This window comes from Protopterus annectens, chromosome 4.part0 (genome assembly GCF_019279795.1).
Source record: "Protopterus annectens isolate FY-2018-M chromosome 4.part0, PAN1.0, whole genome shotgun sequence".
Lineage (NCBI taxonomy): Eukaryota > Metazoa > Chordata > Ceratodontiformes > Protopteridae > Protopterus > Protopterus annectens.
Window position 1 is genome coordinate 1,855,388,778 of NC_056733.1, and position 27,500 is coordinate 1,855,416,277.

Here is a 27,500-nt window from a genome sequence, read left to right on the forward strand (position 1 = left end):
AATAAAAATAAATAAACGACAACCCTATTACAGCACCCTCAGCTATTTTTGTAGGCAAGAAAAACTTGTACTATTTAAACAGAAAATCGTAGAACACATTTTCTCATCTATCTGATTGTGTTACTTAGGAGATAGAATCACTACAAAACTGAATGGCTATCAGTGCATGTGGTAACACATATGTGCCTAGATTATGTTAATTTAAGCAATGCCTTTCAAAAGTGGTGTTCTTTCCTCAATTCACTAAAGAAATGAGACAGGCAAATAACTACTTTTACCTATAAAAACATATTTATGTTCTCTCTTAGTGTTATTGACATTAAAGGCTATTATATTATATTCTGTTATATTATATTATATTAAATTACATTATATTACCAGAAGCACAGCCTCCCTATAAAGAGGGGGGTAGTGCCCTATGCATAAAATGTTAATTTTGAAAAAATACCTATTTGCAATTATTTTACTGCAGTAAGGTGGAATTTATTTTATATTGTAAGACAGATAAACTTAATCAGGCATGTAGTGAAGAAGATTAAGGCTCTGAAGCCTTAAAACAGTGCGTCCTTTAACCTAAATGTGCAGCCTTTGAGTCCTTCCACCTCCATTTGCCTCCTGCGTGTTTCTAAGTAATTCGCTCAACCAGACAATATTCTCTGGCTGAGTATGAGAAAGGTCCACATGGATTAGTGGTCTAGCCTGGTTAAAAAATTATAAATAAAACCTATTTGGATATCTGGAGCAAATGCTTAAGACTTTGAGTTGGTAAACAGCTATATCTTGTTGTCCAGGATTTGATTTTCTCAGCTTCTATTTGCATACTGTGTTAGTCTGAGCATGTTAAGTAATCAGACAACACTGCTAGGTCATCAGCGAAAACATTCTTGTGCTTAATACGTTTATCGATTAGTAATTAAATAAAATAAAAAAAATATAAATAAAAACTACATGTTAAATCATTGCCTCACAATGTGGTAGTTTGATGTAACCATTAGAATTTCAGTACTTACGTATTATCGCAACCACATTTTCGCAGTTGCAAAAATCGCTTTGTTGACTACAAAGGACCACATAAAACATTGTAAGGTGTTATTTCACCTCCTTACTGGTGGTTAAGAAGTGGAGATTACCTTCAAGAACACAAAATCTTGATAAAGGCATCTTCCCCTTTTGCATGCATAACAGACACATGCTTGAAGTGTCACAGATGCTGTGTGAGTGATGAATGCATACTTGGACCGTGAGGAACGAATCCTTCAATGAAGGAAAACACAGAAACAGAAAATATGGTTTGGGTGAACTACTACTTTCATAGAAATGCGTACACATACTTGCAAACAGCCAGTGCAATGCATAAGTTGCCCTAAGTAATCCTTTTAAAAAGTGAGCATGGATGAGGTTGACAGATGATTGTGGTTTCGTTTTTCAAGGAATAAGATGGCAGTACTGATTTTGTTTGTTTGTGTGGTATGTTCAGACAACCATGAAGTACTTAAGTGATTATTCATTTCAGTAGTGCTGTAAAAATGTTGATTGCTCTTTGTATGTGTTTGTCTTTCTATGTGGTGCGCATTTCTCAGCAAGTACAGTTAGCACTGCTTCAAAACAGTCTTTTTTCTAGGAATGCTGAGTGTCAAGATACATGTTTCTTAAACTAAGCAACATACTGTCTTGTACGAGTCACACTTAAATAATGACACAGCTGTGATGGGCAAATTTCATTATAACCGTTATTTGACTGCATTTGCTCCCAGGAAAAAAGGAACGTTCAGCAGGCAGAGATGGAATAATAGACATGCTGGCAGTACAGTACATAAACCAACAGCAACAGTATGTATTTTTATATTTTATTGATAACAGCCTGGACTGTTAAAGAAAACACACCATGTAACATTTTAAAAAATTAAGGAACATATTTCAGGCTCGGAAACCAACCACTATTGCTGTGAAAAATGTGGTTGCGATAATACACAAGTACCAGAATTTCTTTTGAACAATGATTCATTGCCTTGAATGACAAACCTACAACTGGCCTGTGTGACATCTGCAGATCATTAACAAGTTAGACATGGTTTCACAGTGTAGCAACTGTATGCTTTTTATCTGAGACCATTTTTACGTACAATGATTTTAATCCTGTGAGTCCTCTGAACATTCGTCCGTTTACTGACTCTAGCTTGTTCCCGGTCAGCATCAACTCCTGAACTCCTGCAGCTCCATCAAATATCCCTTCTCGAATGTCTCTTATTTTGTTATTACTCAGATTTCTATAAGAAGAAAAAAGAAACAATATGAATTATTGCTTCACCCTCCTTCTACACTAAAATGATTGGTATTTACGGTGTAGGAAAAATACAAAACCATGCTCTTAAGAAAAAAGTACATAGTACACTGAAGCTGCAACTCTCATCCTATGTATACAAAGACACACATACACACACACATAAATGTGTGTGTGTAGATTCAGATTACACTACATTACATTTAAATGTTTAGAGAATTCATGCTTTACATCAACTTTGTCACACAACACAATTCTTATTAGCTAAAACAAACTTTTGACATTTTTGTACAGAATGCATGAATTCTTATTTGTTTCATCAGCCAGTGTACTTGTGCTCACTTTGTTGCTATATGTCAGGCAAATATAAAGATAAACAAAATAAATAATAATTCATGAAGCAGATTTAAAAGAATAATTGTTACGTAACTGGCTTCAGAACTACTGAATGTTGTGCTTCCATGCCAAAGTAATTCCATTTTGGACCCGTCTCTTATCTATGCATTCCACATTCAGCAATAAATAGGTCTGAATTTATAACAGCATATGGAAAGGATAATGTATAATGACTTGTTGCTTTCAAGTCTTCAATTTTTCTCAGAGGTAACATTGCTTTAAGTGCATCTCGTACAAGAATGCATCCATTCTGCACAAGATACTAATAGTCTATCCAAGCTGACTACATCATTATAACCTGATTCAAGATCCCACTGTTAGCATATGGAATAGATTTACAGCCAGCTCACACAAAGCACCACTTTGACATACTTTTTAGAAATTTACAGAATATGAGTGAGGAAAAACTGTACCCTTTACATGGCTACTTCACCTACACTCATATACGAGAGTTACCTAAAGACTAGAGCAACAACCAAAAGTAACATATAATATGGCCGCAGTCTCATAAATTGTTACATGAATAACTTATTAAATCAGTTACAGTAGTTTCTGTCTTAACCAACAACAAAAACATTGTTCTGAACATCTCTTTGAATGTAATCCTATTAAGGGTGCCTGGACAATGCTTTTAGCTTACCCTTCTAGTGTATTAATTATTTAATTAATATTTTGTTTAGTGGGTTAGTCTTACTAGGCATAGGCCCAATTTTAGATGAGACCCAGTACCAGAGGTCAAACCACAAAATAGTTACTCAAATATATACATACAGGGACAGTAGAACAGATATGGATTTGAGATATATCTTTGCAGAAATGCCAGTATAATATTTCTTTGATGATTTAACAACATTTGTTTTCTATTTAAGCCCAGTTTTATTGAATGTATTTTGGGAGTTTCATTATGATTATGTGCAATCTGCAGTAATTTCAGTTTTACAACTGTCTAGCACTGCATGAACCATTTTCTTGCATTTAACATTCAGTGCAGTCAGTTACAGATAACATTCTGTGTCCATTTCAAAGAATGCAGTTAAATAACTGGAAATATTAATTCATGCTTGACTGCAAATAACATTTCATACTATATGCTAATGCATATATAACCACTGCAGACAATGTCCTGACAGAATGCAGAAGCCAGATTGTTATAGTTATTACAGCATTAATGGAGAATGTTTTAGATGTGCATGAGACATAAATACTGTTAAAAGAGGAGGTATTGTAAAAAAATGACTAGAGACTTGCTAAATGAGGGTTTAGTTAGGAATCTGAGTGAATCCTGCCATGTTTAAGAACAAGAGGAAATGATATATATCTACTAGCCTACTCGTTTTTAAGGATGTGATTCACTTCTGTCTGAAAACAAATATGTACCTCTTTATTTCCTATTCAGATTGTTCTAGTGATCGTGATCTGCATGTTCAACTTAGATGTGATAGAGACAACAAAATGTGCATTTGAATAAGTATTTTGTTTCTTTCTTTCCTTCTCTTTCGTTATGTTTTAATGGTCGCAAATATCTAGACCTCAATTGTTTATCTCTATTTTTATTTATTTTTTATTATTTGTAAGCAGAAAGAAAGTTTCACCAATGGTGGCTCAATTGGTAATCATCTAGACTTTATTCACACAAGTTAATACTTCAAGAAATCATCCTAGATTTTGTTAAGTTATCATTCTGTCTTTGGAGAATCTGGAAAGTTATACACTCTGACACATATCATTGTATCTACATTCTTTGAAAAAACATAAATTATATATAATAGTACCAATCAGTAGTCATCTGCTATTGATGAAATCTATGATGCATAGTCATGCCCACTGTTGTTTTCATCAATGTTTCTGTGTCTCTTTCTTGACTTGAAAGTATACATTTACTCACATATAATTGGCAAACAGAGATAACTATATGTAGTGCGCCACAGTGGGAGAACTAATGATATACTGCTTCCACCATTCTCTCTTAGCACCTGCAACTAATCCTACTAGGAATTCTCCCTGGCTTAGCGTTTCCACCACCCACCCACTTGGGGAGCCTTGAGAGAATCCCTACTGCCATTTCCACAAAGAAGTTTTTCCTCTTGTTTACAATGAAGCTGAAATTGAAGCACCTTGCTTATCATCTGAAGTTGTTTGGCTCCATTGGAATGTATTAGATATCATTAAGCTGATAACAAGTTCAAGTAATACTAAATTAGGGGAGGGATTACATGATATTGGCACTTTACTGGTCCAATAGCTGAACATAGAGAAAAAAGACACGTAAAATAATTGTGACTTTGGTCTCAAAACAAATGTCAATATTACAGCTTATAGGGCTTTCAGAAAACAAGCAGCCATATACAAATTCCTTATTTACAGGTACAATTGGGTAACTGTCTGTCGACTCTACTTATATAACATACAATAGCTACTGTTAACAATGGTTCCATCAGTGCACTGAAATGAAGAGAGTGATGTGTGTGATTAACAAAAGCTCTCATCAGCCATGGCAACAGAGCCGCATTTAGTGTTTTCCTCACTGTATTAACTGAGAGTAAGAAACTACTAAGGAAGTCCTCAAATGAGGGGCTAATTTTATTCCTAAGTGCACCATAGACATGGACTGGCTTCTGTCTCTTTTACACAACAATGGCAAACATAATTCCCAATCATCACAAATAGTATAACTGCAATTCTGGTCAGAAGAATTCACTGTAGAATTTGGTGGCCATATTTGATTCTGACTTACTTACTTTGCAGATTTCTCCATAGAGCTGAAATTGTCATTTTTGTCATCTGTGCTGAACTGGTTCATTTTCCTGTGCAAGTTTAAGCTTCTCCTTCCCTAAAGAAAAGGCTGATTCTCGGAGGTAAATGATATTATCATATAGATCTAGTACTGGCATTCCCCAAATACTGCACTGTTTCACACACCCTGTTCTTACTGTGGGAATATTTAGTAATAAAAATTTCCCCTTAGATGACGTCTGCCACATAACGCTATTAGAGCTTATTCTTAGTCACAGTATCAGAGATATTACTGAGGTCATCTACCTAAATTTCATACTGGGAGGGAGAGGGGTGATGGTGTTGCCAGTTATACTTCACTGCTACAACTTGGTCCATGGTGAAACAGTGAACCCATCTGATGGAACCACTATGAGTGGTCAAGTCTTTGTGAAAAACATATTAAGGATGCAACCAGAAAAGATACTAAGCTTTAACTTTTGTTTCTAACAAATACTTATGTTTTCAGTTAAGACTCTTTGTTTTGCTACTTCAAATCTCCAGGACACACATGCACCAGCACTTGAGGAAGTATTCACTGCTGTGTTTTGTAAAAGAGTTCAAATGTAAATGTATGTCATGCTAGATGATTGCCAATCCATGTCCATTTATGTTTGGGTACCTCATCAAAATGATTTATATTTTATACACATACTCTCAATAGTCACTTCCTAGTGACTGTTTTGTGCAATATCATTTTCAAGTTTGCTTAAGACTAGTAACACTGTTCACAGAAAAATATTAAAACATCTGACAACTTCAACGTCATAGCATGTGCAGATTACTAAACAAAAAATAATCACAATATCTACTTTATATATGTTTGCTTCTCAAAGAAAAATGCACTGATGGCACCTCCCTTTGGTAAATCACAATGTACATTAAGGGCATGGGGAGGTTGCTCCTTTTGACTGCAACATGATTGTGTGGCAGAGATACTGTTCCGGCATTATCAGGTAACAACAGACTAAAGGAATTTGTACTTTCCACCACCGTTGTATGATTTTGGTACTAGTGTATTTATACTCACTGCTGTGAGGGGTACGGTGGTGGTATATTTTTTTATTTTTTTGGGATCATCATACCATCGAAGAATAATAATCTGTTCTGATACATTGAATCTCAAAGTTAAATTATTCTGATGATTCAGTATAGGCACCATACAAGCTTCAATTCACCAGACAACCCAATTTCATGCCTTCCTAGTCACTAAGCATACAAATTACTAATATGAGCAATATGCCAGTAAGGTTTCAATGTGTTCCTCCTCTGATCATACAACAAGGTAATACAATATGAAGCTCAGGGATTAAACTAAATACTTACACACTGACAAATGAGTCCACATATTAGAAAGGCAAATATTTGGGGTGAGATGAGCTCTGCCAAGTACTGCACCATATGATGTTTAACTCATTCTCTCGAGTACAGCTATTTTGAGTGTGTACCTTTGATTCCTAGTGGGTGTGGCTTGAGCTTTTAAAAACTGAAGTTATCATCCTACAGTTCTAACAAATACTCATTGACAGAGGTCAAATATCAATATAACTGTGTCTGCCATCATGCATGCTTCAAGATAAAATATTCTGATACCTTGTAAGCGGCATGGTTTTGGAATTATTAATGCAAGTATGAACAAGCAATATTTGACGTCTAGAGGTGCGGTAGGTGGTAACTGCAGAAACGACTAGAGGTGCACTCGGCTATAATGAGAATTTTCACACTCGTAAATGTTTCTACTGCCAGTACAGCACACAAGGTAATGTACTGTTTACAAATAACTTATATTAGGACAAAATCTTTCAGAAGCAAAACCTAAACTTGCTATTTGCATTTCATTAAAAATATGACCTTTGTCATAGATTCTGAAGCCTGATATGACTCGTTTTGCAGCCTGTTTCATTTCATATTGTGAGAATGGCAAACATCTGCTCCTTGTGAATTCTGTGTAAATACTTTTTTCCCTTAAAACTGTCACTCCTTTTTTTTAAATGAGTCAGAATGTTAACATAGCACAACTGTGAATGGTTGTGGGGATTTATGTATTCACCTAAATCAGTTAGCAATAGTTCTTGCATCAATACGTGGTAAAAGATCTGGTTAAGATAAATGCATTCATTTGCTCTCATTTGTGTGCCGAATGTTGGTTTAAAGAACTGGACACTCCTTTATTTAAATTAATTAGGCCTGATTAAAGGAGATCTACACGTTAATCCAATTTACATGTAAACAAGAGTTCTGCAAAACATGCCAGCAACATTAAATGGCTTCAGGACTGACATGATTTACAGTCCACAGCAAGAGGCTGATGAAAACAAAAATGCGAACCCAAGCTAGATATCAGTCTACCATCTGGCATCCTTTTAATTTCTCTTTATTTCTTTCTGAATGCAGCAATTGCCTGTGTCTCACTTTGGAGGAGGATGAGATGTTGCAAATAATGCATGGGTTAAAAACGGGGATTCAATCTCTGCAGAGTCTGATGCCTAAAACAATGAACAGAAGAAACAGCACAGCAGGAGGTAACTGAAGATATATGAGATAGTACTTCTCTGCCATATATTCTGTGGAGACTGGCAATGCGACCTTACATAAGGGGCTTTGAAAACCTGCAGGGCACGTTTAATCCCTAAACAGCAGTCTGGCTCAGTAAACGTTACAGGAATTTTCTGATCTTCAGTTGGAAAGACAAAGCAGTTTGCAGAGCACAGGGATGCCATCACTGGCAACTGCTTTGTAGGACGTTTATTAACTGCCTGAATTCTGAAAATGAAGTTTGTTACAAAGACAATGCAAACAACAAATCAAGCAATAAGATGGCTGAGCATTGCACATTCAAGTTATAACTAAATACTTACATTTTCCTTAGATGAGGAAGTTTTTTAAATATTCCAGAGACGTCCAGTGCCATTATCTCATTATCATTTAATCGTCTGTTAAAAATAAATAATGATTAGTATTTTTTTTAAACTACAAACAGACACAAAGTAGTCAAAGTAGTTTATTGCAATCATAAACTATACTTGCTCAGAAAAGTAACATGTTTAGCACACTCATTTGTAAAAAAAATCAGCACTATTGCCTCAGATATTGCCTTCACAAATGCACTGAAAAACTTCTGGTAGTAAAAGGAATGTCTAAATACAAATTTCACATTTACTTATTAAATCACAACTCACTAGGAGTGACTGTTTTCATACCCTTAAAGTACTTGAAAGGAAGTTCATTAGTTGTACCACTGGGTAGTAATTTTCCACTCTTAGAATTTCTGAATAATCTAAGCACAGTTTTGGGAGACGTATGGAATATAACACACAACCTCAGACCACTGAGTTCTGATTTATTCTTCTCCTTGAAATGCTGAGTTGCATAGGTCAGAGGGGAAATGTTCCAGAAACCACAACCTCACCTTCATTTGGTCTACCTTATGTAAAAATTAAATAAGGATTAAAGAGTTTAAATTGATCTGCAGGCAGAACAAACTGTCAGTTTACAGACTGACGTAAGCAAAAAAGAGCATAATGCTGAAGTTACACTGTAACATGATGTCAGCATAATCAAGATATCATAAAACATAATACAGACCTTGTTCAACACTGCAAAACAACAGAGAATGCAACTTCAAACAGTGGTATATGTATACAATTTTTTTTTCTAATTAGACTTCTAAAATCTGAAACATTCCATGATTTGGGCAAGTAAATGTTTCCCTCATATTTGTTCTCTCCCTCTATATTCCCCCTGGAGACAATATCTCATCCCTTGAAGATATTCTCTCATAGGTCTCTACCAACTTTACTCACAAAGTCATAATACTGGGGGATATGAACATAAACTGGGCCACAATCTCCCACTAACTCATTCAATATTAACTTATATAACTTTACACAACTAATCAATTCCACTACCAGGCCTTCCAAGAACTCCATTACTGGAAGTACAACAGACTGGATTCTAGTATCCCATCCTCAATATATCTCTGATGGTGGTATTCTCCCACACCCACTAGCTGACCACTTCCCCACTTTTGCCCACCATCTCCCTCTTCCATACAACTAACTCACACCTATATTTCCACTCAATGCCTAAAGAACTTCAATTCTGAAACCTTCTCAAATGCACTAAAAAGCACAAACTGGAACCCATTAAAGACTCTTCCCCTAGATAATGCTCTACTTTAACTCTTCTTTCACAAACCTGCTCAACTCCTTTGCTCCTCTAAAATCAAAACATGTAAAAAGTAACCCTGTACCCTGGTTAACCAAAAACACCTTAGTTACTATGCGAATCCGTGACAAAGCCTGGACACATTACCATAAAAATAAAACCACTATCACCCTAAACAAATATAAAACACTATGAAATAAAGTCAAAAAATGTATTACCTCAGATGGAAAAGCCTATTTCTCTACTCTCCAAACCAACTACACCACCAATTCCAAACTATTTTGGAAAGGAATCTCATCTCTCCTCAACCCAGGAAAAAAGGAAAACCCTTGCCCCAACCCAGATGCCTCTGACATGGACTTAGCCACCCAATTTAACTCTTTCTTCATAGAGTCCATTAGCAAGCTAACATCATCCTTCACCAACACCTCTACAACCTCTCCTCAGCGTGCACCTATCCCTTCCCTCCCCTAGCATCCATTGCCCCCCCAACCTCCACCCTTCTCTATCAATCCCATCTCTATATCCACCATAACAAAACTTCTCCTAAAATTAAAACCTGGTTCCAATGCCCCTGATGAAATTCCCTTCTATTTTCTAAATGTAGCTGCAGAAGCCTTTGCTCTCCCTATCAGCATACTAATTAATCGGTCTATCTCAGAAACCCAGGTCCCCCAGCTCTGGAAGAAGGCCTTTATTATTCCTCTCCATAAAGTTGGCAATAATAATGACATCTCAAACTTTCGCCCTATTGCCATCCTATCCCCTATCTCTAAGCTACTTGAAAAGTGTGTACACCAACAACTCTTACCCTACCTCATCAATAATCAGCTTCTTACCCCCCACACAACATGGCTTTAGACCAGGTCATAGAACCTCCACTGCCCTCCTCTCTTTCATAGAAACAATCAACAAAGCCCACAACTCTGGCCACTTCATATTCATTCTTTTCCTTGACCGCTCTAAGGCATTTGACACTATTTCGAACAACCTTATTCTTACCAAACTCTCTGAACTTAACCTATCCCCTTCCTCTACTCAATGGTTCTCAAGCTATTTCACAAACGGGCAACAAGCAGTTAAATAGAAAAAAGCTACCTCACCCTTCCTTAATACATCCATAGACATCCCCCAAGGTTCCATTTTAGGCCCCCTATTATTCAACATATTCATAAATGATTTCTTCCAAGCCATTCCACACTCCAGTCTCATCCAATATGCCAATGATTCTACTATAATCTGTTCCTCCCATTCCATCACAACTCTTAATAATCTAACACAAGCTGTCTTCTCTTCCACCGAACAGTGGATGCTAGACAACCATCTAGCCCTTAATGCAACCAAAACAAAACTTATGTTATTCAATGTATTCAAATGCTTTTGTTATCCAAAGAGAAGCTGAATATATGTGGACAGTGAAATCATTTAAAGTGAAGAATTTGTAACCCAGAAAAATAGCTGCTGTTTTTAGTTGTTACACATTCTTATTTTTAAGTGCTGCTGCTTTTCCATAATAAGTTGGATACATTCAGTCAGCTGCGGCATGAAAGATAATAATGTGAAACACAGAAAAACAAAAGTTCAGTAGTCCGTAGTAGTAGCACTACTCATTTTGGTATGACTACCACATTTATTTATATTTTTAATACTGGATTTGTAATGTGCATGCCGGTTTTGTTAACAAACATAAATTGCATAACTGCCACTAATGGGTATCACACCTTTTGAATATATACACATAACAGCATTTTAACAAATCAATACAGTGTACAAAGAAAATGAAAAAAAGAATAACTTTCCAATTATATCAGACCATCAAAGACAATAGATTGCAGCGGTTCAGGTACATATGTAGGAAGGCAGAAGGCAATTTGGTGAAGAAGATATGGGAGAGACAGGAAGAAGACAAGAGGAAACAAGGATGTTTAGTCAAGAGATGGATGGATTATGTGAGGAAAGGGCTAAATTAACATCAAATTAAACTGCTAAAACATCCACAGTATATTCTAGGACCCAATTTCTTTACAGGTTTACTTTGGGTAGGTATATAAAAATACATCTGAAGTAGGATTGTTCATTTGTCAGCAACCTGCGGGTTATGGAAACGATATCGGATCCGAGCCGGCAACTTGTTTCAAGCTAATGGATCCGAGCTCCTAGCTCCTCCCTTCACCCATAATCCCCTGCTAACCCTCCATGACCCCAGATCTAGTTTGCCGCGCTTATGATGGCTGGATCCTTTTCTTGAGCTCCGCAGATAAGTGAAAAAAGTTAACTTTTTTCATCAGGAATTTCTGTTTTAGTTTAAATTAATATTTGCAAAGTGTGTCTGAGTTAGGTTCCCTATTTTTAATTAATACCCTCCCTTCGCTGTTCGCTAGTGTGTGAGTGTTTGTTGAGTGTCGTTTGGGGCCTGTGTGTGTGTGTGTGTGTAGTTGTCTTTTCTTTTCATGGCTGAGGCCCCAAAAGCCATATTTTCTAAATGTACCGAGTGTGGCCATAAGCTCTCTCTGGCTGATGGCCACACTCGGTGCGTTCGGTGCCTTGGGGTTGAACACCTCACCTCGGGCTGTACTATCTGTGCAACGTTCAACCCCAGGGCACTGAAAGAATGGTGGTCAAAGCTGGTCCTGGCAGGACTTCTACCCCCGGATTCAGCTTCGGCCTCCGCTACCTCTGCTACTCCCGTGGCTCCATCACAGCCTGTGGTGGTTGCCACTCCTGCCCCCCTGCCTCCGACTGGGACTCAAACTCCTGCTAAAGTGTCGGAGGACAGGGAGGCCAGGAGGGAGAAACGAAGGGAGAAGCACCACAAGCGGCGGGCCGAGACCTCCGTTTTGGCCCTGCCAGCTAAGCGGGCTTCTCCTTCCATTGCTTCTAGGTCTCCTCCTCCTTGACTCCGATCCCCTTCTTTCTCCCCAGGGCACGAGGAGGAGGAGACCCGATCTCCGTCGAGGTCATCGAGGTGGCATTCCAGGCCTGCCTCGGCGGCCTCTTCGAGATCCACTTTCAGCTTATCAGATGCAGACTTGGATCGGATGATGCGAAGGTTCATCCAGGCCCAGCTGCAGATGGGAGTGCTCTTGCCCCCCCCCTCAGGGGGGGAGCTCGACACCTTTTTTCTACCCAACTGCTCCTTCTCCGACCCGCTACCTGGGTTCGGAGCGCTCGGAGCTGAGCAACCTTGGAGCCAGGGGTGGGTCGGCGCCGACAGTACTTGGTACTTCGGATCCAACCCTACCCTCGAGTCTGTCGGATCCGACCTCTCGGAGCCGTGGTCCGAGCTTCGGATCCGGGGGATTCAGTGTACCTTCGGCTCCATCCAGGTCGGAGCACACTGGTCCCTCGGATCCGACGGTCTCGGCGCCGGTTCCGATCCCTTCATCGGATCCGAGTGGGAGCCGACTTTCGGATCCATTGGAGAGTGGCTCACCCTCGGCATTTGATGTTGTGGAGAGGGCTCTGTTGAGAGCATCCGGACCCCCGGTCCTTGCATCGACTCCTCCCTGAACTCCCTCTCTGCTGGGACAGGCTTCCATCACCCGGCCAAAGGGACAGCCTGCTTCTATGTCACAGACAGTTCCATTGGAACAAGATGTTGCTGGCGAGGCCTCCTCGGACAGTCCCCCCGAGGAAGCTCCCCGCAAGCATAAGTGCAAAAGGAGGCACGTGGACTCCCCTGAGTCCTTAACCAAGGACACGGACTTGGAGGAAGGGGAAGGCTCCCCAAGATCACCCCCTGAGGATGTCTCCTTTGGAGACATCATGGAGATGCTGAGAATCTGACGAGTCCGTGTTTCTGGAGGCATTCGACGCAGGCCCGTCTACCTCCTGGGTGTCCCCTCCAGCCGATCCCCTGGTGGACCTTATTACCACCAGGGCATGGAAGGATCCGGACACCGTGGAGCCAATACCAAAGCGACCGGATAGGATTCTTAGCCCCCCCTCAGACTGGTCACATTGGAGTAAGGGCCCCCCTGTAGATGCCATGTTGACGGCGGCAGCCACAAAGAGGGAATTGGCTCAAGAGAGTCCCTCAGTCCATCCACCGAGCAAAGAGTCCCATTTGATGGATCGCTTAGGGAAGCGAGTCTTTAGTTCAGCAACCTTCTCAGTAAGGTCTCTGAACTATATGGCACATGTCATCAGGATGCAGGAGGACCTTATCAAAGAATACGCTGCATCCCCCCCCCCGGAGTCCATGTCGGAGGAGGCTAAACATTTGTACTCCACCCGAATGGCCACTCTGAGATCTATTTCAAACACCTCTATACGGCTGTTGTCCCACGCCACAGAGGGAGCTTCTAGGGCCAGTGGAGCAGGCCTAGTCATGAGACATCAGGCCTGGCTCTGTCATTGCGACTTTACGGAGCCCTTTAAAGCGTCCTTCGCGAAAACCCCCTTTGATGGTTCTGCCCTTTTTGGCAAAACAGTTCGCAAAATGCTTGTCCAGAGTGAGAAGGACAGGAAGACGTTGTCTGCTGTCGGAGTCCGCTTCTCTGCTCCCCAGTGGTCCTTTTCAAGGAACCAAAAGGGTCAGAAGAAGATGTGGTTCCGGAAATCACAACATTCCCAACCAGCTCCGGACAACCAGTCCTACCGTGGCAGAGGTGGACAGGGAGGATGTCGCCCCAGGGGCAGAGGGGCTCTGAGAAATTTCAGGTCCAGAGAACCTTTCTCTGAGCGGCCTGCACAGCAGCCCTGAGGGGTTGCCTGGCTGCTCCACTCTGGAGGCACTCGGGGGGCATTTTTCGAAACATCTAGCGGCATGGGAGTCCATCACAACAGACCGCTGGGTGCTTCACCTCATATCCAGAGGGTACAAAATACCAATTCTCCATGTCACCCAATCCAAGAACCTCCCCGATGTACCACCCGATCACAGGGAGGCCGCAGCCACATAAATACAGCAGCTGCTAAGAAAAAGAGCCATCCAGCCCGACCCCAAGACCAGCTCGGATCAGGGTTCTACTCCAGGTTCTTTTTGGTGCCAAAAAAGACGGGGGACCTGAGACCCATCCTAGACCTTTCCCGCTTGAAACTGTCAGTAACCAAGGAAAAATTCCGAATGGTCACTCTTCAATCTATCCTCCGCCTTTTGAGGGAGAACGATTGAATGTGCTCTATAGACCTCAAGGATGCGTATTACCACATCTTAATGGACAAATGATCCAGGAAGTTCCTTCGCTTCCGGCTGGGAGCCAGTCACTACCAGTGCAGGGTCCTTCCCTTTGATCTCACCACAGCCCCCAGGGTGTTCACCAAAGTGTTAGCAGTGACTGCGGCCCACCTGAGACTCCAGGGAATTTAGGTCTTCCCGTACCTGGATGACTGGCTCCTGACTGCACCAACAAGGCATCTACTTTGCTCGGCCAGAGACTTCTTTCTCCATCTAGCCCCACAACTAGGCATTACTATCAATGTCGGCAAATCTCTACTGGCTCCAACACAGATCATAGAATTCATAGGCGCCAGAATAAACACCAGAGATTTGCAAGCCTTCCTAACTGCCGAGAGAATCAGAAATCTACAACTTCATGTGCGGGCTATCCTTCATTTAGAGGCTTCACCAGCGGAATTGATCTTGAGGGCACTAGGCTCCATGGCAGCAGCGATTACACTCCTTCCATGCGCCCGTTTGAACATGCGAGTCCTGCAATGGACTCTGCTAGTGCAATGGTCCTTCCTATCCCTTCCTCTCCACCATCCCATTGCTATTAGCAAGGCTTGCAGAATGGCGCTACTATGGTGGCTCCAAGCATCGAACTTCCATAGGGCCGTCCCTTCTGCACCTCTCCCCCTATCGCCACTGTGACCACGGACGCTTCCCGCCTCGGGTGGGGGGGGGCATTACTCAGGCAGGACAGTTCAAGGCACGTGGAACGATACAGAGACCTCCCTGCATATCAATGTTCTGGAGATGAGAGCGGTGCTGTTGGCGTTGCAAGCACTTCAGAGCTTCCTCCCTGCAGGAACAATTGCAATTCACTCGGACAACATGTCAGTGGTCTGGTATATCAACAAACAGGGGGGAACCAGATCTTATCCTCTTTGCCGCGAAGCCATGAGAGTGTGGGAATGGGTGATCTCCACCAACCGCTTTCTGATTGCAACGCACATTCCGGGGAGGACCAACATCCTAGCGGACAAGCTCAGCCGCACCCTTCTTACCCCTTACGAGTGATCTCTCAATCCTCTAGTAGCGAAGCAGATATTCGCAACATGGGGCCAACCCTGCTGCGATCTTTTTGCATCTCCCTCAAACGCCAAATGCGACAATTTCTTCGCTATAATCCCCCCACCAGGGGAATCTCCAAGAGACGCTCTGGTGCATGCTTGGCCACTCGGTCTACTTTATGCCTATCCTCCTCTTCCAATGATGATACAACTCTTACAGAAAGCCTCGCGGTTGGGGAGCAAGATGATTCTCATTGCCCCATTCTGGCCTCGACAAATTTGGTTCCCTTACCTGTGGTCTCACCTTGTGAATCACCCTTGGATTCTAGATCCCATTCCGGATCTCATCTCCCATCCATTGGACTTGCCAACTCCAAACCTGGACAATCTGAAACTGACAGCTTGGTTGCTCCAGTTCCACTCCTAGTTAGGACTCCCGGTATCTCTTCACCAGTCAACGCCATCCTCATGGCAGCACATAAGCCCTCCACCAGGAAAGTGTATCACAGCAAGTGGAAATGTTTTTCCATCTGGGTGGAGCGCCATGATCTAGATCCCTTTACGGCTCCTCTTCCATCCATTTTAGATTTCCTAACTGAACTCTTTCAAGAAGGCGCTAGCTGTTCAACTGTCAAAGTGCAATTGGCAGCCATTTCTCATTATCATGTGGGACATGATTCAGGGCCCTTGATGTCAGCCAAATTGTGTAAAACCTTTCTCAAGGGTACCTTTTTACTTAGACCTCCTGTAAAAGAAGCCATACCCCCATGGGATCTTACTTTAGTTCTTCAAGCCTTGACTGCTCCACCCTTTGAACCCGCTGCTTCAGTGGATCTCAAATTCTTGTCATGGAAAACAGCATTCCTTGTAGCCATTACTTCAGCGAAAAGAGTGTCAGAACTTCAGGCTCTTTCTGTAAAGCCTCCATACCTGATTTTTCACCCTGATAGAGTGTACCTCAGGATCAATCCCTCCTTTCTTCCCAAGATAGCATCAGAAACCAACATAAACCAATCCATGAATTTACCGTTTTTCTTCCCTAAATATCAAAATAAGGGTGAATACAAGCTGCACTCATTGGATGTTCATAGGCAGCTTCGCTTTTATACTCATAGGACGGCTGGCCATAGACAATCCGACCAGCTGTTCGTTTCCTTTGCCAAATTTAACTTGGGGAAAGCTATCTCTAAAGTATCTTTATCTCGCTGGATTTCCCAATGTATCCTACTAGCTCATCAAGCCTCGGGTAGACCCGCACCAGAAGGAGTTCGTGCTCATTCCACTCGCTCCATTTCTACTTCTGTGGCTTTCAAGCCTAGAGTTCCTTTGGATGATATTTGTTCTGCAGCCACTTGGGCTTCATCTCATACCTTTATCAATCACTACAAGCTAGACCTGCTTTCTAGAGGGAGAGCATCCTTTGGCCCTGCGGTGCTTCGTAATATCCTTCCATGATGGCCACCCAGGGTGCAGGTAGCTGGGGACTCTGTCCCACAGGTTGCTGACAAATGAACAATCCTACTTCAGATTTAGAAGTTATGTACTCACCATAATGTTCCATCTGAGTAGGTAGTTCATTTGTCTGCAACCATCCCCCCTCCTTCCCCCTGACCTTCTTTGGATCTATTAGTTTTTAGATATTCTTTGTTGGATAAATATGGAGAGACAAACTCGATCTGAGTTCATGGAGGGTTAGCAGGGGATTATGGGTGAAGGGAGGAGCTAGGAGCTCGGATCCATTAGCTTGAAACAAGTTGCCGGCTCGGATCTGATATCGGATCCATAACCCGCAGGTTGCAGACAAATGAACCACCTACTCAGATGGAACGTTATGGTGAGTACATAACTTCTAATTATTTTTCATCTTGCTCTGAAGTTCTATACATTCCAAACCTACTAGCAGCATAACAATGACTTATGACTAATTTTATTTCTTTTTCCCTATTCCTGTTTGCAGTTACATAGGCCTACATGTTGATGTTATTGTGTTTTCTTGGAACCTGATAGCAGAGCTGATGAGATTATAATGCCCTAGTATGTCTATTGTGAGATCACAGTCCCATCCACCTAGACTGGAAACAGTGAGAAATGCTGGCATGTTTGAGATTCCCCAGTACAAATGTCAGTGACTGCTTTGCAGTGACTCTTACATATTTATTCCCTGCATATCCTTTTGGGATGAAATGTTTTTAAGAAAAGGATAAAGAAATAACTGAGATGACATGGCCTTTTTAAAAATAGTGTTATTTGCTAACTTTGTGTCATGCCCTGTCTTCCTTCCCTGAGTCAGCCAAAATGCTATATTTCCAGGCATGAAAAGCTAATGGGAAGAATGCAGCTTTGTATAACAGGAAAAAGTCAGAGAGTTGTGAATTGTGTGCCTGAATAGCTTCATCACATCAGTGTTTGTGTGAAATTATGAAACATAAATAGCTAGTGGTATCTTGCTGTATGTTTCTTTGGCAAAAGACTTTCGGAGGCAATAGATAAAATGAAGCAGGAGTAAGGGAAACAAATTCCTAAAGGGACTATTTTAAGATTTTTTCAGCCACAATATGAGATGGAAATAATACAGTGAGGGGAATCTGCTTAGTCATGTTTTTTTTTAATATTTGAAAGAATGGGGATTACTAGGGAGGGAAATACTCTCTGAGGATCCAAAATATTACCCTTTAACCCCCACCATGACAAAAAAGATAACATAGTAATAAAGTGTTAGACCTTCAGAAATAATTTAAATACATACAATGTGAAAGTCTGAGAGATCTGAAAATTAGAAAACAGAAAACCAAAATCTAAAACCACTGGAAGAGGTCTGAGGAAAATAAAACTTTTAATAAGAGCAAAAGTGTTTAAAAATAGGGGTTCCAGTGGCAGATGTCCATTAGTTTCTTCTTGTTCTCTTTTTTATTTTATTTTTTTCAAAATAGCTAAAAGCTTGTTATAAATAACAATAGGAAGCAGGCACAAATCCAACAGTTACTCGTAAATCTGCACCAATCTAAATTACCAGACTCCCTGGACTGACAATAAACCTCACCTTTATGACATCAGATATCTCATATTTACATCATTCACTAATTTCCCCATATGGACAGGTTACATTCCTCATTACTATAATGCATATCATTACCCATGTTTGTACACACCACTGCCAGCAGTTATTGCCAAATTCAAAATGTAAAAGCCCCATCAAAATTCCCCTTTGCCTTAGGGGAAATTCAAGCAGGACCAATGGGCAAGCCTACACTTGGAGATTATAGTAAATATTAAAAATGCATCCCCATAACCAGCTAGCTATGGGATGCTTCCCTCCTCACAAAACCTTGTAAAGTCTACTGTTTCTTATTTTAAATTGCTGAATCATTATGATTTGAAGAAGATTGTTTTGTTCTAAAGGCAAAATTGCTCATCCTATGGAATTTTAATAAGTTAGAACTGTAATAAAATATTTCTACAAAACAGTATGAGGACTGCATTCCCAATAAAATTTGGTATTGAAATGACAGTGAAACATCAAGCTGAAGATCAAGTGCAAACATTCATAGACCTTAAAGTTGTATTTGTTTATGGTTATGGTATACGGGAAATAACTGTCCTTAGGAAATGGGTCAATTAAGAGAGATTTTTTTCTTCATCATATTTTTCTTTTTTCCCATTCATTCCCCTACATACACTGTTTTAAAGGTGGTACCCAATGAGACTCAGATGACTACTGAGGTGCTTAAAATGTTTATTACCTCCTATCCTCTACTTCCTTTCCTCATGACTGCATTCAACTTTACTGTCTTCATGATACGATCATCAATGAAAAGCAGCCACCATTATGGCTTCCTGCTGCTTAACTCAACTTAAATCAACTAGTGTTCCTAGACCCAGACAGCGGCCCTGACCCTTGTGGAATCATCCCATCCAAAAGCAGTCCTGCAATTCAAAAGGACGCTGCAAAGCTGAATTTATAACACAGTACAGCTGCCTTGACCTGCCCCATGAACTAACGTTCTGCCAAAGAATCATCCCCTCCAAAAGCAGTCCTGCAATTCAGAAGGATGCTTCAAAGCTGAATTTAAAACACAGTATAGCTGCCTTGAGCTGCCCCATGAACTAACGTCCTGCCAAGGAATCATCCCCTCCAAAAGCAGTCCTGCAATTAAGAAGGATGCAGTAAAGCTGAATTAAAAACACAGTATAGCTGGCTTGAGCTGCCCCATGAACTAACGTCCTGCCAAGGTTAATACATCCTAATTCTCTCTATGAATGTCACAGTGGCTTGCCTGGGTCTATAGCACATTTAGTTATTAGTTAGCCCATTTACCCCACTATACCTAACTAACCCCCTAAAAAACTAAACCAATTTGGACAAACTGAAGTTCTCCCTACTACTAAGAAACTGAAGGTTTTAAGAATTTATTCACTATATTCCAACAAAAATTGGAAGCTATAAAAAGTGTACTCTATCCCCTTACCACCTGAAACTGTTTAATTTTACTAATATAAAGTCTAATTCAAACAAAAAAAGCCTTACCTAAAAATATACACCAAGCATATAGCTGCAGGTTCAAATATCCTTGAATCTGTTTTGGCCCTGCTCTGCTCGCTGCATTCGGGCTTGCTCCACACCCCTCCCTGCCCCCATTTCCCACCCCCACTATGTCTAGCTTTATAGCCACAAAACACACCCCCTCTAATCTGACTGAATCAGGATTCCAGCTCTCTTTGGTATCCACCCACCTCTATTATCTATCATTTCCTCCATATAACCTATCTGATCCAATCTGCACTCCACTGCTCAATTTAACCCAGCCCATCACCCCTACTCCTAGTTTCTGGCCTACCATCCATACTATACTGAGGACACTACACTTAATACAGTTCCTAAGCAGCAACAATGTCACCATGCAAAATAATGTTTCTACTCTCTTTGTTAACCCTTCTATTAATTACATATCTCCTTCTCCATTCATAAAAATCGGCCATACCTTGGTTATCACTACCCAAAATATCAAACTTCCCCAGACTGGTCAAATATAACAGCCCACCCAATAGGAACTCCCATACCCAACTCGGTCTCCACAATAATACAGCAACCTATCCAACCTACATACATTAGTTCAAAATATAAGCATTACCAAAGACTCATACACAAATTCCTGAAACTAATCATAAACCCTCACAATGATCTTACTATGGATGGTGATATCAACCCAAACCCCAGTCCTGCTGCCCCAGATAGCTCAACCTCTCACTATTATAACCCTACCAATCCACCTTCTATCACAAGGTCCCCCAACTCCCTCCTCGTTTGTCACCTAAATATTAGGAGCATAAATAATAAGGTACATAATCTACATGCCCTCCTACAAATTCAATCCCCTGATATCCTGCGTCTAACTGATACCTGGCTGAAACCTGGAACCTCCGATAATAAAATCCTACCACCAGTGTACAATATACTTAGGTATGACCATACAACTAGAAAAGGGGGGGGGTGTTGCTGTCCTCTTCAAGTCCACCTTAAATGTTACGTTAGATCCTATTCAACCACCCCAGATCAATACAGCTGAAATACTCTTTACCAAGTTACATATAAACAAAAATAAAAACATAAACATTGTTTGTCTGTACATTCCCGCAGGAAATAATGTTAACACACTAGAGGATACCCTCCACTGGTAAACTGACAACTACCCTCAAGAAACCATAGTTCTCGGAGATTTTAACATAGACTGGAACACCTGCTCCTCACAGTCTCCCACCACCCATGTAAATCTGTATGGGTTTACACAGGTCATATCCACCCCAACCAGATTAGGCAAACGTAACCAAAAAGACAGTATACTAGATTGGATACTTATCAACAGCCGCCCCAAATGTATTCATCAGGGACCATCCCTGATAGCCTCAGTGATCATTTTCTCACTTTTGTTTGTAAACACAAAACCCACAACTCTCATCAGCCCAACTACAGAACCATACGCAATAATAAAAACTTCAACATCAGAATATTTCAGGACAAACTCAAATCATGCAACTGGTCCACCCTAAAATACCTGCCCTTGATGATGCTGTGGCCTACTTTAACAATAAATTCCTATCCATCCTAGATTCTCATGCGCCTGCTCGCTCCACTAGGATTAAAACTAAAGTTGCCCCATGGCTCTCTAAAGACACTAAATCAAAAATCACAATCAGGAATAAAGTGTGGGTTACCTGCCATGCCACAAACCCCCCTATAGATCAAATCAAATTTCGGCAAATAAGAAACTAGACTAAAAAATCCATCTTACTGGATAAAAGAAACTATTACATAAATCTCCAGAAAAGAAACCAAAATAATCCTCAAAGATTCTGGGCAGGTATAAACAAACTACTACACTCAGGTCAAACCATCACTCCACTTCCATCAGCGTCAACCGATAGTTTGCCACAGGATGTTGCTAACACCTTTAATAGTTTCTTTACGGTAACTATCCAAGCCCTAGCTAGCCAGTTTCCTTTGAACTCCACTAGCACTCAGGACATCAATCCCAATACCCAGCCCTCCTTTAGCTTCTAACCTGTCTCCACCTCTTTCATTTGGAATCTAATCAAAAAACTAAAACCGACCACCCTAGCCACTGACCTTCTCTCTGCTGAATATTTACAAAAAGCCGCAGATAGTATAGCATTCCCCATCTGCATCCTAATCAATCGGTCCATAGCTGAAGCCAAAGTCCCCTCCACATGGAAAATATCTTGTGTTATACCTCTCCATAAAGGTGGCTGCTCTACCGATTTATCTAACTATAGACCCATAGCCATCTTGTCACCACTGGCTAAGATCCTGGAAAAATGTGTCCACAAATAACTTCTACACTTCCTAACCCAGAACAATCTACTGACTAAATCTCAGCACGGCTTTAGACCACATCATAGCACTACCACAGCCCTTTTCTCCTTCACCAATGATATTTATCATAACAGAAACAATAACAAGTTCTCCTTAGCTCTATTCTTGGATCATTCCAAAGCGTTCAATATGGTTAACCACCAGCTGCAAAAATCCACACTCTGACCAATATGTCCCGAGGTCACTACTCCCTTCAATGGTTCCAATCCTATTTACACAATAGACAACAAGCAGTACTATGACAAAATAATCTATCTAACCTCCTTCCCAACACCCTAGGTGTCCCCCAGGGGTCGACCCTGGGTCCACTGCTATTCTCCATATTTATCAATGATCTCGACGCTGTCATCCCAAAGGCCAACTGCATACAGTATGCAGACGACTCTATGTTGATCTGCACTGGTACCACCCAGGATGAACTACAGGCAAGTACTCAGTCAACTTTCAACCTAGTTGAAAATTGGCTTGCTGACCGATGTCTTCTTCTAAACCCCAATAAAACTAAAATGCTATTTTGTCTCTCCCACGCAAAAATCCCCGGTGATATCCTTCTCCATTACCTCTAAAAACGGCACTATAATCTCCCCAGATGTCCACATGAAACTACTTGGGGTAATTGTAGACAACAATCTTAAATTTGATGCCCATGTAAATAAAGCAATAAAAAACATTAATAAAAAACTGGGCTCACTATAGAGAATAAAATCATTCCTAACCCCACCAGCTAGGACGGCTACTGCCCGCTCCCATCTGCTCTCCACCCTCTTTTATGCCTCCCCTATACTTGCCAACTTAAACAAAATGGAACTCAACAGACTCTATGCCTGCTATAATACCATAGCTAGATTTGCCACTGGGCTGCCCTACAGAACACATCACTGTATAAACCTAACAAATCTAGGCTGGCTAGAGCTATCAAGGCAGATTCAGTACAACCAACTTATTGTGGCTTTCAAAATTCTTAACCAACCTAATAATACCCCTGCTTTAAGAAATATCATCAGTACTCACACCAACCAAAGATCACTTAGATCATCCAATAGAATTGTAGTGCAAACCACTATAGCTAACAACTTAGCCAGGAAACCCACGTTTGCCAACTCTGTAGGCAAAGCTTGGAACTCATTACCTCCAGACATTACAATAAACACTACCCTTTCTAAATTTAAGAAAGCCCTCAAGCAGTACTTCATGACTCATTGGCTTTGCCCCTGTGCCAGGCCTGATTAAATACTTGGTAACACTGGTACACCTGTATCATATTAACAATTGTTGCTGCAATTAATTGTCAATTTAATTCTACTGTGTTGTAAACTAGCTTTCCAGATGTAAAGCATGCTATTACAGCTAACCTATACTCTGTGTGGCAATTTGACTGTTATTTAATGTACTTTAGTGTGTTCTATACAAGTTTCTATCTCTGTATTACTTCCTTTGGAGCTTTTCTCCCAAGGCCTCCAATGAAAAGGGGCATGCATCCAGTCGGACTATCCCGGTCAACAAATGTAAAATAAATAAATAAAAATATAGTCCCCCAATAAAATATATGTACTCTACTTTTCTCACTTATTTAATCCTTGTCTCATAAGTGATCTAGATTGAGGTCTATCCATTATCAAAACAGAGGAATAATGCCTTTTTATTTCTACTGCTAATATTTCTTTCTCTGCATCCTAATATTCTACCTGCCTTCTTTGCTGCTTTTTTGTAATTCTTATAGCACACACACTCACCTTTTATACATCTAATATAAATACTTACGGCAAATTCCATTTTGAGTTAAAGTGAGTACATTATTATATAATGCTAGAAACCAGAGATGGCAATTATTAAATAACTCCTAATACAAATATGGGATACGTTGGATCTCCCATCTCTCATCTGTCAGCATGCAATGGTGTTTGCAGTTATTGCAGAGTATTAAAGCTATGACCTGTTAATAGCCTGCTCCTATAGTCCTTTGACTCTTTTGGCCTAAATTTGCCAAAAGTATGACTGAATACATCTAAATCTGCTTCAGAGGATGCTCATAATAAAACATGTCAATATGTCTTCAGTAATAAAAAATGTTTGCTTTATATTCTTATGACAATATCATTTCCATTTCCCAAGCTCCCACAGCAAAATTAGAAGATATAAGGGGCATCCCGTGCACCTATGGACACTCCCTTAACTTGTTGAAACACTTCATCACCAAACACAAACAATACTTTTAAGCACTGAATTAATGTCAAAGGTACTACCCAACTAAGCTTAAAATGTCTTACCAATTGCTTTCCCTCCCCATTAGGAACAGATGTAAAAACAGACACTACAAGAGCTGCTAAAAATCCATCTTCCATAACCTCAATAAGTCTGATTCAATCAACAAAGTTCAGTAGCATCTGTCTGAAGAAGTTCTAAATTGTTGGAATGAAAGTGCTAACATTTTTATTCTACAATGGCTGGCCAGGAATATTCACAAAGGAGGACGCTGATTGATCAGCCGAAACAGTGTGCCCATTATAAATCTGAGAATATACCAATGGAAAAGGGTCCAGTCACCCGGACTTTTTCCCATGAGTATATCCCATAAAATTTTACTTTCCTTTCCTTTTTTTAAATAAATTTACAAAACTGAAGACCTCAAACAAATGAGGGAGATGGTACAAAGAAAAGTAAAATATAATCAAGTACGTACTGCAAAACTAAAGAAATGCACCTCATTATCCTTGTATTTTCTCTGTCCCATCTCTCCTAAATGTTAAAAGTCTCCTGGTTTCTTTTTTCTTAATAATAATAATAATAATAATAATAACAATAATAAAAAAGCGACGTGATCTATAATCAATTGTGTAAGACTGGCCATCCATGTAGATTTGGTACAGGTACCATCAATTTGGCAACTGTCACCAAATCAATGTCTTGGTCATAAGCAAAATAAATCAATTGAGTTTACAAACAAAATTTTATCCTTGCAACATACACATTTAGTATTTTTATTATTATTATTAGTTCCATAGTTTGTCATACTCTCTTTTGACTCTTTATACATTACAAGAAAATACTTGATTGGTGGACAAATCTTGATATATCCTGGTTTTCCCATAACCATCCATAGTAATTTCCACTAGAATCTGGCTGCAAAGTGCATTATATACCAACTCACTATGACTAGGAATCAGAGAGATCCGCTCCACCTAAGCAAACTAACCAGTGTAGGTTGGTCAGTTAATGTGATGAGAGAATCTGTGATTCAGAAACTTGGTAAAGAAACAACCACACAGAAAAATACTTAATCACTGGTTCAGTAAATGTCTCTGTATCAAAGCTTGTGTTAACAGCCCTGACTGTGCTAGTATTCTCCCTACTAGCCCCTGCATCAGTACAGCATAGGCACCACTGTACAAATATATACACACAAATATATGCACACATTCACAAGTATTTATACAAACACACACACACACACACACACACACACACACACACACACACACACACACACACACACACACATCTAATTATCCACAAAGAAGCCCCTCACTCATAGTCATGGAAACACTCATCCACACACTCGTATAACACACACATACATAGAGTCAGTATTATCTACGTAACTCCCAGAGTATGACCATCCAGGTAGACATAGACACACATGCACATACATATACATTTATATACACAGGCACACATACACACACACACACACACACACACACACACACACACACACACACACACACACACACACACACACACACACACACACACACACACACACACACACACACACACACCTAGCTATGGCTGCAATGTATAATAATAATAACAATGTATAATAATTATAATAATGTATAATGTAATAAGGCTGTACCATGACTACACCAATAGGAGTGAATGTGTGAACATCATCAGATGATATGTTTATTTTTTCACCTAGAGTAAAAAATAATACAAGAGAATTGCTCTGCTAGGTTAATATTTAACAGTGGACATTTAGGGGAGATAACACAGCAAATCAGCATTAGCCATTCCCCTGGACTGCTGCATTAGCATGAAGCTTCCTCAATGCGGCCACTTCATGGGCTAAGGCCCACATAAGGTTATAAAATAAAGTGGTAGAGCAAGCTCTGAATTGTAAATCTAACTGTGATATCCAAATATAACACAAATAAATGCAAGGAACAAACAGAAATGGAACCGCAAACCACAGTTCATAAAAATAGTTATGTATGTAAGTAACACTGTAAAAAATAAAATAAAAGCAATGGTGGCCGAGAATGAATGCTATCAGCATTACAGAAAGAAAACAGAGGAAATACATTTATGAAAGTCAAACACTGTACTTTACAGCTATACACATTAACAGCAAAAGTAAATCTGCTGGTTTGTCATATGACTTCATATCAGTAGATCATGAGTTACCAACATCAGAGAAAAGAAACATGCATTATCCATAACAAGTAAAGACAGAATAAACTGGCATGGGTCTATTTAAGTAACTTGAGTCATTCTAAAATAAAAACTAAACATTTATCAGGTAGAAACACATCAAATGAATCAGCAGTTTATGAAGAGTTCAAAAGGCAGTTCCTGAATATTACATTTATTAAATTATGTTGCTGCAGTCAGTGCTATTAACTTATTAACAACTGGGATCTACATTACCATGGAGAATTTGGGAACAATATAATGCACACAAAACAATTCTTAAAATTCTGTGTATACTATACATTCCTTCAAGCTTCTAGCAGCTATAAACTGGAAAACATATCCTGTATTGTCACATATTCACATATCTGGCTTGCTCTTTATCCATCTGAGATCATTTTTCAA

The 27,500-nt window shown here is 40.1% G+C and overlaps 1 protein-coding gene across 2 annotated transcripts in view; it reads right to left on the reverse strand.

Moving 5' to 3' along the window:
- The window catches only part of LOC122800048 (slit homolog 3 protein-like), a 2,083,326-nt gene that overhangs the window by 310,770 nt on the left and 1,745,056 nt on the right, over window positions 1–27,500 (reverse strand). For both annotated transcript variants that reach the window (XM_044069531.1, XM_044069532.1), the window contains 2 exons: window positions 8,308–8,382; window positions 2,124–2,267 (listed from right to left, as the gene is read on the reverse strand). In XM_044069531.1, the coding sequence (XP_043925466.1) occupies window positions 2,124–2,267; window positions 8,308–8,382 (219 nt within the window). The remainder of the gene's footprint in view (window positions 1–2,123; window positions 2,268–8,307; window positions 8,383–27,500) is intronic.